This window comes from Littorina saxatilis, linkage group LG14 (assembly GCF_037325665.1).
Source record: "Littorina saxatilis isolate snail1 linkage group LG14, US_GU_Lsax_2.0, whole genome shotgun sequence".
NCBI lineage: Eukaryota > Metazoa > Mollusca > Gastropoda > Littorinimorpha > Littorinidae > Littorina > Littorina saxatilis.
The window spans coordinates 25,429,696-25,444,695 of NC_090258.1; the positions used below are offsets into that span (position 1 = coordinate 25,429,696).

The 15,000-nt window shown below is 42.1% G+C and overlaps 1 protein-coding gene across 3 annotated transcripts in view; it reads left to right on the plus strand.

Moving 5' to 3' along the window:
• LOC138947412 (double-stranded RNA-specific editase 1-like) overlaps window positions 1-11,409 on the plus strand; it is a 106,648-nt gene extending 95,239 nt beyond the window's left edge. For all 3 annotated transcript variants that reach the window (XM_070318871.1, XM_070318874.1, XM_070318872.1), the window contains 2 exons: window positions 4,025-4,241; window positions 5,143-11,409. In XM_070318871.1, coding sequence (XP_070174972.1) covers window positions 4,025-4,241; window positions 5,143-5,446 — 521 coding nt within the window. In that variant the 3' untranslated portion in view covers window positions 5,447-11,409. The remainder of the gene's footprint in view (window positions 1-4,024; window positions 4,242-5,142) is intronic.
• The last annotated feature ends 3,591 nt before the right edge of the window (window positions 11,410-15,000 follow it).

Here is a 15,000-nt window from a genome sequence, read left to right on the forward strand (position 1 = left end):
CAATCAATTTGATTGAAAAATAAGGGTGTGACAGTGCCGCCTCAACTTTCACAAAAAGCCGGATATGACGTCATCAAAGACATGTATCGCAAAAAAGAAAAAAACCGTCCGGGGATATCATTCCCAGAAACTCTCATGTCAAATTTCAGAAAGATCGGTCCAGTAGTTTAGTCTGAATCGCTCTACACACACACACACACACACACACACACATACACCACGACCCTCGTCTCGATTCCCCCTCTATGTTAAAACATTTAGTCAAAACTTGACTAAATGTAAAAAGCCTCAGCTTCTGGGGGGTGCCGCCGTGAACCCTGTCCTTTCAGGTTTTTCACTTTTTTGGGGTGTTAGCCCTGGTAGAGTCCTCCATTTAACTCAATCCCTGTCTTTTTCCTCCCCTCACCCCTCACCCCTCACCCCTCACCCCTCACCCCTCACCCCTCACCCCTCACCCCTCACCCCTCACCCCTCACCCCTCACCCCTCCAAAGAGCACATCCTACTACCGCCTGTCCTAATACTTGTTCAAGACTTGAAGGAGTGATGCCATGGTTCCTCAATGGGAAACAACCATCGTCTGTCTGCTGTCTGACACCCCCCCTCCCCTCCCTAGCTCCCCTCGTCAATAGTTTTACCCCTTGTAAAACTCTCATATTTCAACCCTTAAATCTTCGTCTTCCGGACCCCTCTTCTTGTTTTTTGTTTTTTTTTAATTTAAATAAATTGAAAACCAGAGAGGATTTACGGTTCATCAATCTTGACTTCCATGTTGTTGCCCTCTTTCATCTTCTCTCCTCGTCTCCTTCCTGTTTCAACTTGTTACACACTAGTATAAAACGGGATGTATAGGTTTCACTCTGTCTTGTTCTGGGTGGCCGAGTGGTAACGCACTTGCGCTCGGAAGCGAGAGGTTGCGAGTTCGACCCTGGGTCAGGGCGTTAGCAATTTTCTCCCCCCTTTCCTAACCTAGGTGGTGGGTTCAAGTGCTAGTCTTTCGGATGAGACGAAAAAACCGAGGTCCCTTCGTGTACACTACATTGGGGTGTGCACGTTAAAGATCCCACGATTGACAAAAGGGTCTTTCCTGGCAAAATTGTATAGGCATAGATAAAAATGTCCACCAAAATACCCGTGTGACTTGGAATAATAGGCCGTGAAAAGTTGGATATGCGCCGAAATGGCTGCGATCTGCTGGCCGATATGAATGCGTGATGTATTGTGTAAAAAAATTCCATCTAACACGGCCTAAATAAATTCCTGCGCCTTGAATATGTGCGCGATATAAATTGCATAAAATAAAAAAATAAAAAATAAAACAAATAAATCCCTGCGCTTAGAACTGTACCCACGGAATACGCGCGATATAAGCCTCATATTGATTGATTGATTTGTCTGTCTGTCTGTCTGTCTGTCTGTCTGCCAAACTTAGATTAGATCTCGGGTTGTTCTTCTTTTTTTCAACGCCACATCCTACTCTATCATTATCACCATCCCCATACAATGTGTGTGTGTCTCTCTCTCCCCCTATCTCTCTCCCCCTATCTCTCTCTCTCTGTTTTTCTCTCAACTTTCTCTCCCGGTCTCTCACCCTCCCTCTCTCTCTCTCTCTCTCTCTCTCTCTCTCTCTCTCTCTCTCTCTCTCTCTCTCTCTCTCTCTCTCTCTCTCTCTCTCTCTCTCTCTCTCTCTCTCTCTCATTCTCTCCCCCCTCTCTCTCTCACACACTCACACACACACAGGAGAGATAGGAAGTGACATCATGAATAATGCATGAACAGGAAGTTAAAAATGTTCTGCTCGGGACATGCCCCACCACCACCTCCCCACCCCCCACCCCCTCCCCACCCTACCATCCTCCCAGCTCCAATCTTGGCCCTGTAATTTGATTGTTGTGTGCACACTCCCCATTCCAAGACGCCGTCAGACAGCGGTTTCCTGACGTTCTCCCTGGGCGCTATAATCCCAGCCACGTCAATAATTAACAACCTTCCTCACTCTCTCAGTCTCTGTTTGTCTCCCGTTCATCAATAGGCCAAATCAGCAAATCCACCCTGTGATGGGAGTGTTGTCGCATCCATAATGTACTGCACGCAACCAGCTTGTGGTTGATAGGAGAAGATGTGTAGGAGAGGGGGGGGGGGGGGATAAGTGAGTGTGGGACAGGACGGTGTGTGTGTGTTTAAACAAGGGAATTGACAGTGCAGAAAAAGGGACCTTTATTGAGGCTGTTCGATTTCTGTTCAAAGAAATTGTTAGGGTGTTTTTTTTAAAGAAAAAAAATCCAGAAAGTTCCAGCCTTCACAGAGTTTTATCCCTTCATCTTAGCATGGTGTCATTGGTTTGGTTGTCACATGTTCTTGAAACTTTAATAATAATAATAATAAAACATTCTTTTATAGCGCTGTTCATTGCACCGCCAAATGGCAGTCTCATGGCGCTTTACATTAGACATTAAAATTTAACGTTTTACATATAAAAAGTGTTCTCGTAAGAAATAACATACAAGCATTAAAAAATAAAAATAAATCATAGAAAACGACCACTTATAGTTATATAAGATAATCTAGCAAAATTGTTTTTAAAAAGATGAAAAAACGTAAGATAAGTAATAGACACATAGTTACACATAAAAAGTCTGACAATAAAACAGAACTCACATAAAAGCGTACAGATCTTTCAGTGAAAGGGTAACAGCGTACATTGTGTATTTTGCAACACGTACACACACAAAAGAACAGAAATAAAAAAAACAATCTCAGCAAAAATATCTGGCATAAGACCTTATTTTCTCAGACTTTCTGTTTATAACCTCTCTAAATTTACCCCCGTTTAAGACCAGATTTTCTCAGATTACCAGAGGTCTTAAAATGGGGGTTCCACTGGACATTCACACAGGCCATCAACAGCAAATCTGAAACAAGTCGCGTAAGGCGAAATTACAACATTAAGCCAAGTAGCTGTCGAACTCACAGAATGAAACTGAACGCAATGCAACGCAGCAAGACCGTATACTCGTAGCATCGTCAGTCCACCGCTCATGGCAAAGGCAGTGAAATTGACAAGAAGAGCGGGGTAGTAGTTGCGCTGAGAAGGATAGCACGCTTTTCTGTACCTCTCTTCGTTTTAACTTTCTGAGCGTGTTTTCAATCCAAACATATCATATCTATATGTTTTTGGAATCAGGAACCGACAAGGAATAAGATGAAAGTGTTTTTAAATTGATTTTGAAAATTTAATTTTGATCATAATTTTTATATTTTTAATTTTCAGAGCTTGTTTTTAATCCAAATATAACATATTTATATGTTTTTGGAATCAGAAAATGATGGAGAATAAGATGAACGTAAATTTGGATCGTTTTATAAAAAAAATAATTTTTTTACAATTTTCAGATTTTTAATGACCAAAGTCATTAATTAATTTTTAAGCCACCAAGCTGAAATGCAATACCGAAGTCCGGGCTTCGTCGGAGATTACTTGACCAAAATTTCAACCAATTTGGTTGAAAAATGAGAGCGTGACAGTGCCGCCTCAACTTTCAGGAAAAGCCGGATATGACGTCATCAAAGACATTTATCAAAAAAATGAAAAAAATGTCTGAGGATATCATACCCAGGAACTCTCATGTCAAATTTCATAAAGATCGGTCCAGTAGTTTAGTCTGAATCGCTCTACAGACACACACACATACACCACGACCCTCGTCTCGATTCCCCCCTCTATTTTAAAACATTTAGTCAAAACTTGACTAAATGTAAAAAGCAAGGTTAGACTGTACAGTGGAACCCCCCATTTAAGAACCCCCCCATTTAAGAACCCCCCTTTAAGAACCCCCCATTTAAGAACCCCCCATTTAAGAACCCCCCAATTTAACACTTCCCCCTTTTTAAGACCCTGTTTACTCAGTTTTTCCTGTTCATAGCCTTTGTATCCGCATTTTAAGACCTGATCTTCTCAGAAATATCGAAGGCATTTAAAAGGAAGATTCTCAAATTATTCATTTTGTTCAATTGTGTTTGTGCAGGCTCTCTCCTGGGCCAGTTCACAGGCCCTATCTACCTGGACAGCCTGGTACTGGGCTCACTGTACCATGGCGATCACCTGTCTCGGGCCGTGTACGGTCGGATCAGCGCGGTGGGCGGCAGCGATGACCTCAAGATGCCCTTCAGGCTCAACCGACCCTTCCTGACCGGCATCTCCAACCCCGAGTCGCGCCAGCCAGGGAAGGCGCCCAACTTCAGGTAACAGTGTGGACTTGGTGGATAAAACGACACCATACGCGTGTTGGAATCCCAGCAGCGCCTGGTGGCTAAATGATTGCTGTTGATCTTCTGTTGAAAAGAATTTTTAGATTACTCTGTCTTCTTATTTTATCCCCCCTCCCCTTCTCTCCCCCCCCCCCCCCCCCCCTCCCCCTCTCTCTCTCTTTCTCTCTCTCACACATTTTGGCTGATACCTTGAGAAGTTAGTCAGATATTGCATGGCTTTCATCGGTTTGCGTTTGATTTTGTTTTTTTGCTGTCTAGGATTCGTTACGATTTTAAAATAAAGCTAAATGACCCATATCCCCCCATAGGAGGGAAAGTAACTCTGTCCATTTCAAACTTGAAAAAAATGGTAGCAAAGTAACGTCTTGCAGGAAACCAGTAGAAATGGAAACAGATATGTGGCATTGTGTACAGCGGGTGTTTCACAGATATGTGGCATTGTGTACAGCGGGTGTTTCACAGATATGTGGCATTGTGTACAGCGGGTGTTTCACAGATATGCATTTGGGGGTTCAAGCAGGCTGTATTGGGCGCTCTGGAATAAGGGTCGATGATTTCCTGTTGATTATCTTGAAAATAATGAAGATTAGTATTTTGAGATTACTCTGTTTCTTATCTTATTTTTCAACTCTCTCTTTCTTTCTCTCTCTGTCTCTGTCTTTCTGTCTCTCTGTCTCTCTGTCTCTCTCTCTCTCTCTTTCTCTCTCTCTCTTTCTCTCTTTCTCTCTCTCTATGTCTCTCTCTTTCTGTGTCTCTGTGTCTCTCTTTCTCTTTCTCTCTCTCTCTCTCTCTCTCTCTCTTTCTCTCTCTCTCTCAAACCAAGCGCCTAGTCTATGTGAGTTTTATAAACAGGTTTCTACTTTCTCGTTTGCAGTGTCAACTGGTGTATCGGCGACCTTGCCCTGGAGGTGGTGAACCCTATGACAGGTCGCACGGAGCAGGACTCCACGTCCCGTGTCAGTAAGCAGAGTCTGTTCCAGCTCTACTCCCAGGCTGCATCTCACCTCGCTCCCACCGTCTCCCCCCCTCAGTACGTCGACGCCAAGGTCGTGTACTCGGAATATCAGGAGGCCAAGGAGGAACTCTTCAAAACATTCCGCAAAACCGGGCTGGGCAACTGGGTCAAGAAGCCCACCGAGATGGACCAGTTTGAACTGGTTGAAACCGGAGCTGTGTAAAGAGAGAGGTTTCAGAACCTGTTTGAACTGGATGAAACCGGAGCTTTGTGAAGAGAGAGAGGAGTGAGAACCAGTTTGAACTGGATGAAACCGGAGCTGTGTGGAGAGTGGGTGGGGGGGAAGTGAGAGTGGTTGAAAATGTGCTTTGTTGACAGCTGTAGTGTTGTTGGTCCTGAGAATAGAGATTGTGTGTCTGTTTTTTTGGTTTGAGAGGTGTTTGAGTGTGACTGAGAGAGTCTCAAGTTGTTTTTATTTAGTTTTTTTCTCAAGTTTTTTTTATTAATATGTTTTATTGTTAATCGCATTGCTTTTGAATAAAGACATTTTACACTTTTTCTTGGCTTTTCTTAATGGTATTGTTTTATTTCAATAGTGTTTACATGCACCCAAGTCTCAAAAAGGTGTCATATCTTTTCATTGAAGAGAAAACCTTGAATTCTCAGAAGTATGTTGAATCTGTTGATTTTCAAGGTGTTGAAGGTAAGAAAACACAGTTTTTATGAATAGCAACAGAAGTCCTGTGAGGAAGTTTTGGAGATGAGATTGGTAGGTGCTTTTTTAAACAAATTTTGTTTATGCACGATGATGCTTTTTGGTTAGATAGCTTCTTTGGCAAGGGTGTTTCATGAAACAGATATGCAATTATATAGTGTTAAGTTTGGATGGGTTTTTTTTTAAATCAAAAACAGGATTTGGGGGGTTTTGTTTTTGTTTGAGAAAGCATTGTGACTTAATTTTACAGTAACTGTTGTTCAGGTTGGAATGACGAGGACAATCATTTCCTTAGTTCACTGCACTAGACTTCTGCTTTGAAAGTGTTCAAACGTTTTCATCTTTCATTGTATCTTTTAAGTTTAAAAAAAGCTACGAGTTTGACTTTATCCATTATATTTGTTGTTGTTAATTCTCTTTGCTTTGATGTTTTGGGTGGGTGGGTGGGTGGGTTAATTGTCTTTGTGTTAGCGTAAGTTATTGTATGACTGCGTACCTTCTGTTTGCATGAATACACGAATGCATACAGATTTTCTTATTGGGGAGAACTGATTTATGTTTGAAACTTTTTATTGTTCATTGTTTTATTCTATGAGATGAATACATTTTCATTTCTGCTCTGATTTGTATTAATCACACATTTGCCCATGGTTGGTATGATACGTGTGTTCAGGTTGGTCTTTTGCTTTTTGGAGGTACATACTTTGGACGGTGAATCTTGCTCTGGAAGATATCTTTTGATGAAAGACTGTCGTTTCTTCTGGTGTTTTTATTGGAACCATTGCAATGCCCCCCCCCCCCCCCCACTTTAAAAACCCACTCCCACCCCAACCCTGAAATGCAGAGACCCAACCCCCCTCCCCCCCCCACCTATTTTAAGAGCATTCTGAGGTTTCGTGTTCATAACATCTGCCTCCAGTGTAAGACTCCCTTTCTTTTAAAACCCGCTTTTCTTAAAAGGGAGGTACCGTTTTTGATTTTGTTTTGAATTAACACCTGTCAGCAACAACACAACACAATCTTGATCAGTTTCTTGCCCTGAGCATTTGCATGACAGGTATTGCTGTGCATTGACATTTGTCCCCCCCCCCCCCCCCCCCCCCCCCCCTCGCCCTGCCTCACTCCTCCCATTTCTCACTCAGGCAGCTGCACTGTTATCAGGGGTCTTATCACTCGTAGCAACGTCATGTTGCGGACATTGAACGCAAAACGGTTTTTGTCTTGTTCTAGTTCTGTAGCGTTTATAAAGTTCCTATACGAAATCTTAATGTTTTTGGCATAGTTCTGGTTTTGTTTTAGATTCAGCTTTGCTGATTATTGATATTTTAAAGCAAAAGGTACGGTTTGGTGCTTTTTTTCTTCTTGGATTTTATTGTTTTCTGATTTCTCTCTGGTTTTGTTCAAAGCAAACTTACATGGACAAGCTATTTCTTGTTTTAGCTGTAAATTATGCTTTGTGCACAAATATGCATTGATCACTCGATTTCACTAACTTTGTGACAAAAACTGAGGTATTTAAGCAGTTGTTTTTCTCCATTCGTGTGTGGTTTAGCAGACACGACAGTACTCCGAGATGGCGATCAAGTTTTGAGTGTGTGAATAGCTGGTTAGATTCCTGTTTGATTTCAAACCTTTTTTCAGTGTTTTGTTCATTTCGTTAATGGTCTGTTGTAATTTTTGAAAACATAGGGTCTTACTTTCTGTTATTTATGTGTAAGTCGTTTTAATTAAAATTCAAGCCATGTACCGTAGGCAACCCAATGCCGTCTTTGAAAGATTTTTCTGATGTGACTTTCTGCTTTTGTTCTGATTTTTTCCTCTTTGTGTGTTGTGGATAGTCTTTGCAGCGTAATCTGGTTGCCTTGATGATATCGACTATGTTTGGGACCATGCAAAATTGCTTTTTCTCATCTTATGTTTTAATCTCTTTCCTTAGAATCAAAATAAGTACTCTTCTGTGTTTTGTGCAAGTGGTTTCAGTCAGTCATAATTTTTGTGTGTGTTAGCTCCGTAGAAAGTTGGCAAAATTTTTGTTCCTTTTTTGGTAACAATTAAAAAGAAGAAAAGAGATTCCTATGTAGCTTTTCTTCCTCTCAAAAACTGAAGATGTTAAGTCGAATCAATGGTATTTGCAATGTTTAAAGATTCTTCACTTTTGATTTTTGGGTCCCTTTTTTTTCCGAACAAATTATCGTATGGTTGATTCAATTTTGAGGCCTCAACTGGTTATTTGTTTTGTAATTGATTGTTTTTTGCATCACAGAAGTTATTTGTTTGTTTGTTTGTCAACGTATATGTGTTTGGTTATGATTTCAACAATAAAGCAAGAGGATTACTACCACTTCTGACTTATTTTCTTTATACATACTGTCAGTCGCTCATTTTTATGTCTAAAAGAAGCTGAGTTTTAAAGTGAACAATATAAGATGTTTGATGGGTTGTTGACAGACCAGTTTTTTTGTCGGTCCGAGGGGGAGCACGCGGCCAATAAATATGAAAAAAAGTTGATATGCCCCCCGAGGACCGACAAAAAAGCTGGTCTGTCAACAAACCACCAAACATCGTTTTTGTCATCATTTTGGTAGTGAGAAAATAAGTGCACAATCAACCCAGGGAGCCATGCTTTGAAACACGGGTTCCGTGCTGATAACCACACGAGTCCTGGTTTCATAACCACTGGCAATCAAAGCTGGCGTGTGAAAGCAACTTTCTGTGTTTTTGAGTTCATTTAATGTTGGGATGAATATGTCAGGTTTGAGGATGCACAGTTCTGTAGGTTCATCTTGGTATTCCACCCCCCCGGCTTTCTGTTGTAAATATTAAGCTGAGTGATCGAATGTGGAAGCTACGTTTGGTCAAAGGTCACAGAAGATTTGCGTCGTGCAGCGAAGGAAAGAATCGCGATCTTGTTTCCGACTCAGTACCTCTTTGTTTTTCATTAGACCTGTCATTCTGCTTGCTCGGCTTTGTTAGATGTTTGCATATCTTGTTGCTATTTTCTTTGCTTTTATTAGTGTTTATTATTTGTGCTTCGTTTATCGATACAACGTCTTGTGCACGGGTCAAAATGTGTGTGTCAGGGGTCGTTTTACTTGAACTTGACGTTCGTGTTTCTCCGAATGTCTGTGTATCGAAACACAGATACACGCACTCATGAAGTAGTTTTGTTTTTTGTTTACTTTTGCCAGTTTGCCAGTTCGTTTTTGGAACTTTGCAAAGCAGTGTCGTGTCGTCTGTTTAGGTCTGGGGAAACACCAATGAAAAGAGCCGAAGAATCCCTGAGCGTTTCTATTGGGGTTGCTTTTGATTATCCATGTATAACCTGATTCCTGCAACTATGGTAACCGGGGATTTATTGCCTGGGGAACATGAGATTTATTTCCCAGGTTCTTGTGAATGAAAACTCTTGAAAATCAGATGACAATATAAATTATCACTCTAAATGCCCTTTCATTGCTGCGTTCACAATTTACGGCCTTTGCACTACGCATTTGAAAGTTAAAAGGCTATCACATTTCCTTCCAAAGTGTGAGTGCGTACAGACTGGTCTCAATGTTTTATCAGTCTGATCTTGTTTTTGATATTTTATTTATGTTTAAAAGTTGTGTGTGTGCATGTGTTAACCATACTAAAAAAGGTTGGTTTCTGCATTTTAAAGAGAAAATGTCTCACTTTGTCACCAAGGCAACACACACAGCAACGAGGTCAAGCAAATAATGTTATGATTATTCTCGGGTGTCAGAACATTGGATTGTTGACTGCTATCTAAACTTGAAAGTAAATATTTATTTATTTATTTATTTATTATTGAGGAGATTTCTATAGCGCATAACTAAAAGCACTATGCGCTTTACAATATCACTAGGTATAAGCACACGCAAACATACTCTGATTAAATAGAACTTAGCCTGACAAGACATACTAAGAACACTAAACATTTGAGTTCATACAAAAATAGAGAATTAAATTAAATACTGGACAAACGATTTAAAATAAGCTTAAGGCCTACACCGACTACAATGGACTATTTCAAATACAAAAATTTAGTAAACTATAAAAGGCAGTGCATAAAACTCCATAATCCTAAGAAGGTCGAACAAATAAAAAACATAAAAGACTATTTAACTATAATTACTTCTTAAAAGATAATAAACATGGAATACAAAGCTGTAATTTTTAACAACAAATCTAAAAAGATTTTCATGCCATATTGCACAACACATTTTGACACACAAGCACACAAACACACTTACACACACACACACACACACACGCACACAAACATATGTACTCACACACACACACACACACATACACACACACACACACACACACACAATAAATTCAACAAATATTTAAATACATAAAAAGAATTAAGTAAGCGTTTAAAACATATTTTACAAACAACAGTAGTACATATATAATTATATACCATGTTAACTTACACACCAAATTTCTCTTCCTTTTGTCAAATGGTTTTGAAGAACAAATGGTACCTGCGATGAAAGGACACCCATTGGACCAGCTGAAAGTGTCCCTGCATTGCAGGTGGCCTTTCATAACAGGTATATTTCAGGAAAGATAATATGGCAGACACAGGAATAACTCATGGTGTCCTTTATTGAAAGGTGACTTTTAATCAGAGGGGACTCGCATTACAGGTCCCACTGTATGCAAAGGAATAACAGGTTTCCTTTACTCGGAGGTGACCTGTCTTTGGAGGGGTTTCACACCAAAGGTACCACTGTAATGTATTAGCTTTCTTTGTTTGCCTTTGGTTATGTTAAGGCCTGGCGCTCACCTATGTAACTTCAGCAGGACCGACGACGCACTGCAGATTATCCCAGCCCGCTACACGTTGCGTGAAAGGAAAACAGGCCAAGTACTCGCCATAATCCCTATTGCAGCATCAATAATATGCAGTGCGTCGTCTGTGCCGCTGAAACTGCGCAGGTATAATCTGCCCTTAATGAACACATCCAGCATTAAACTTGACATTTGCTCACACAAAAACAGTAGAACATGTGTACACCTCATTGTTTTATTTCTCTCCATGTTTGTAGCTCTTGTTATAGTTATGTGATTTATTTCATTGGTTGACCTTTCCATTTTTTTTTTAAATGTCTGAAAGTTTTGTGAAAGAGATGTTTCCATTGATAAGAAGTGACACACATGAAAAGTTATGTTAAATGACACAGCTTATCCATATACAAGTGTACTTTTTGATGAAAATATTTAGAAGGAATCGTATCAATTTATCTTGTTTTTAAGAAAATATTGTGTTTTTCTTCATATTGCTACAGAATTTGGTCATGAAAGTGATGACAGTGTTATAGTGGAATATGTTTTTAATTCATCTTTTTATCTGTTTATCCCAAGAGTTCTATTTTAAACACATCTTTCATTGTTTTGTCAAAGAATTTTTGTGTTTGAATTGTGTCTGAAACTGAAATAAAACTCTTAGAAATGACGGTCTGCTTGTAGAATTCTTGAATCAGTGTGTATGTAGTACATCATTGCTCCCAACACACAGAGCATAAAGATGTAAAGAACATACACACACACACACGCACACACATGGGGGGACACACACACACACGCACACTCAAATGCATGGACACACACACTCACTCAAATGCATGGACACACACACAACACTGTCATACATGCACATACACACACATAAACACACACACACACACACTCAAATGCATGGACACACACACACAACACTGTCATACACACACATAAACACACACACACACACACTCAAATGCATGGACACACACACAACACTGTCATACGGGCACATACACACACATAAACACACACACGCGCACACTCAAATGCATGGACACACACACAACACTGTCATACGTGCACATACACACACATAAACACACACACGCGCACACTCAAATGCATGGACACACACACAACACTGTCATACGTGCACATACACACACATAAACACACACACACACACACACTCAAATGCATGGACACACACACAACACTGTCATACGTGCACATACACACACATAAACACACACACACACACACTCAAATGCATGGACACACACACACACTCAAATGCATGGACACACACACACACACACACTAACATAGACTTATAATCACGCACTAGTATGGACATACGTACCTACTGAACGGTGAATGCATATATACATACATACATAAACATACATATATACATATAAACATACATGTATACATATATACAGTACATACATACATACATTTATATACACTCGTACATACACACACACACACATGGAAATACATACACACACACAAGCATGGACATACATATATATAGACACCACTATGAACACACACACACACACACACCAACATAGACATAAATACACATACAAGCATAGACATTCACACACACTAACATGGACACACACACACACACACACACACACACACACACACACACACACACACACCACGCTATGTATGTCCATGCTATAGTATGTAAATGCTTGTTTGTGTGTATGTACATGACTATGCCCATACTGGAGTGTATGAATGTCCCTGCTAGTGTGTGTGTCGTTACAAGTGTGTGTGTGTGTGTGTGTGTGTGTGTGTGTGTGTGTGTGTGTGTGTGTGTGTGTGTGTGTGTGTGTATGTGTGTGTGACCATGAACAGAGGCAGCTGGGCAGTGAAATAAATGTTCTAATCTCTCTGATGTCCACGGTTTGATCCATGTTTGTTTTGTCTGTCTTCAGTGACCATCGCTCAGTAAAAACTTTTTATTGACTAATTTGCATCAATCTTTCAAGCCAGTAGAATGGCCGTGGGGATAAGAGCGACAGTATTCAAACACTGTTAACTCCGAAGTCGTGGGTTCGAATCCCACTCAGATCAATATTTTTGTGTGTGTTCGTGCCCACCATTCCTATCCTGCTATCTGTCTGGCACCACCATTCTTACCCTGCTATCTGTCTGGCACCACCATTCTTACCCTGCTATCTGTCTGGCACCACCATTCTTACCCTGCTATCTGTCTGGCACCACCATTCCTATCCTGCTATCTGTCTGGCACCACAATTTGTGTCCTAACATCTCTCTGGCACCACCATTCCTTCTCTGCTATCTGTCTGGCACCATCATTCCTATCCTGCTATCTGTCTGGTACCCCCATTTCTATCCTGTCATCTGTCTGGCACCACCATTCCTTCCCTGCTATCTGTCTGGCACCACCATTCCTACCCTGCTATATGTCTGGCACTACCATTCCTACCCTGCTATCTCTCTGGCACCCCCATTTCTATCCTGCCATCTGTCTGGCACCACCATTCCTTCCCTGCTATCTGTCTGGCACCACCATTCCTTCCCTGCTATATGTCTGGCACTACCATTCCTACCCTGCTATCTGTCTGGCACCACCATTTCTATCCTGCCATCTGTCTGGCACCACCATTCCTTCCGTTATCTGTCTGGCACCACCATTCCTTCCCTGCTACCTGTCTGGCACCACCATTCCTATCCTGACTTGTCTATGGCACCACCATTCCTTCCCTGCTACCTGTCTGGCACCACCATTCCTATCCTGCCATCTGTCTGGCACCACCATTCTTACCCTGCTAAATGTCTGGCACCACCATTCCTACCCTGCTATATGTCTGGCACCACCATTCCTATCTTGATATATGTCTGGAACCACCATTCCTTCCCTGTTATCTCTCTGGCACCACTGTTCCTAATCTGACATCTGTCTGGCACCACCATTCCTTCCCTGCTACCTGCTTGGCACCACCATTCCTATCCTGCCAACTGTCTGGCACCACCATTCCTTCCCTGCCATCTGTCTGGCACCACCATTCCTTCCCTGCCATCTGTCTGGCACCACCATTCCTTCCCTGCTACCTGTCTGGCATCACCATTCCTTCCCTGCTATCTGTCTGGCACCACCATTCCTATCCTGCCAACTGTCTGGCACCACCATTCCTTCCCTGCTACCTGTCTGGCACCACCATTCCTTCCCTGCTACCTGTCTGGCCCCACCATTCCTATCCTGATTTGTCTATGGCACCACCATTCCTTCCCTGCTACCTGTCTGGCACCACCATTCCTATTCTGAAATCGGTCTGACACCACCATTCCTATTCTGAAATCGGTCTGGCACCACCATTCCTTCCCTGCTACCTGTCTGGCACCACCATTCCTATCCTGCCATCGGTCTGGCACCACCATTCCTTCCCTGCGACCTGTCTGGCACCACTATTCCTATCCTGCCATCGGTCTGGCACCACCATTCCTATCCTGCCATCGGTCTGGCACCACCATTCCTATCCTGCCATCTGTCTGGCACCACCATTCCTATCCTGCCATCTGTCTGGCACCACCATTCCTTCCCTGCTATCTGTCTGGCACCACCGTTCCTTCCCTGCGACCTGTCTGGCACCACCATTCCTATCCTGCCATTTGTCTGGCACCACCATTCCTATCGTGCCATCTGTCTGGCACCACCATTCCTTCCCTGCTACCTGTCTGGCACCACCATTCCTATCCTGCCAACTGTCTGGCACCACTATTCCTAACCTGCAACCTGTCTGGCACCACCATTCCTAACCTGCAACCTGTCTGGCACATCTGTCTGGCACCACTATTCCTTCCCTGCTATCTGTCTGGCACCACTATTCCTAACCTGAGATCTGGCACCACCATTCCTATTCTGACATCGGTCTGGCACCACCATTCCTTCCCTGTTATTTGTCTGGCACCACCATTCCTATCCTGCCATCTGTCTGGCACCACCATTCCTATCCTGCCATCTGTCTGGCACCACCATTCCTTCCCTGTTATTTGTCTGGCACCACCATTACTATCCTGCTATCTGTCTGGCACCACCATTCCTATCCTGCCATCTGTCTGGCACCACCATTCCTTCCCTGCTACCTGTCTGGCACCAGCATTCCTATTCTGAAATCGGTCTGACACCACCATTCCTACCCTGCTATCTGTCTGGCATCACTATTCCTTCCGTTATCTGTCTGGCACCACTATTTCTTCCCTGCTATCTGTCTGGC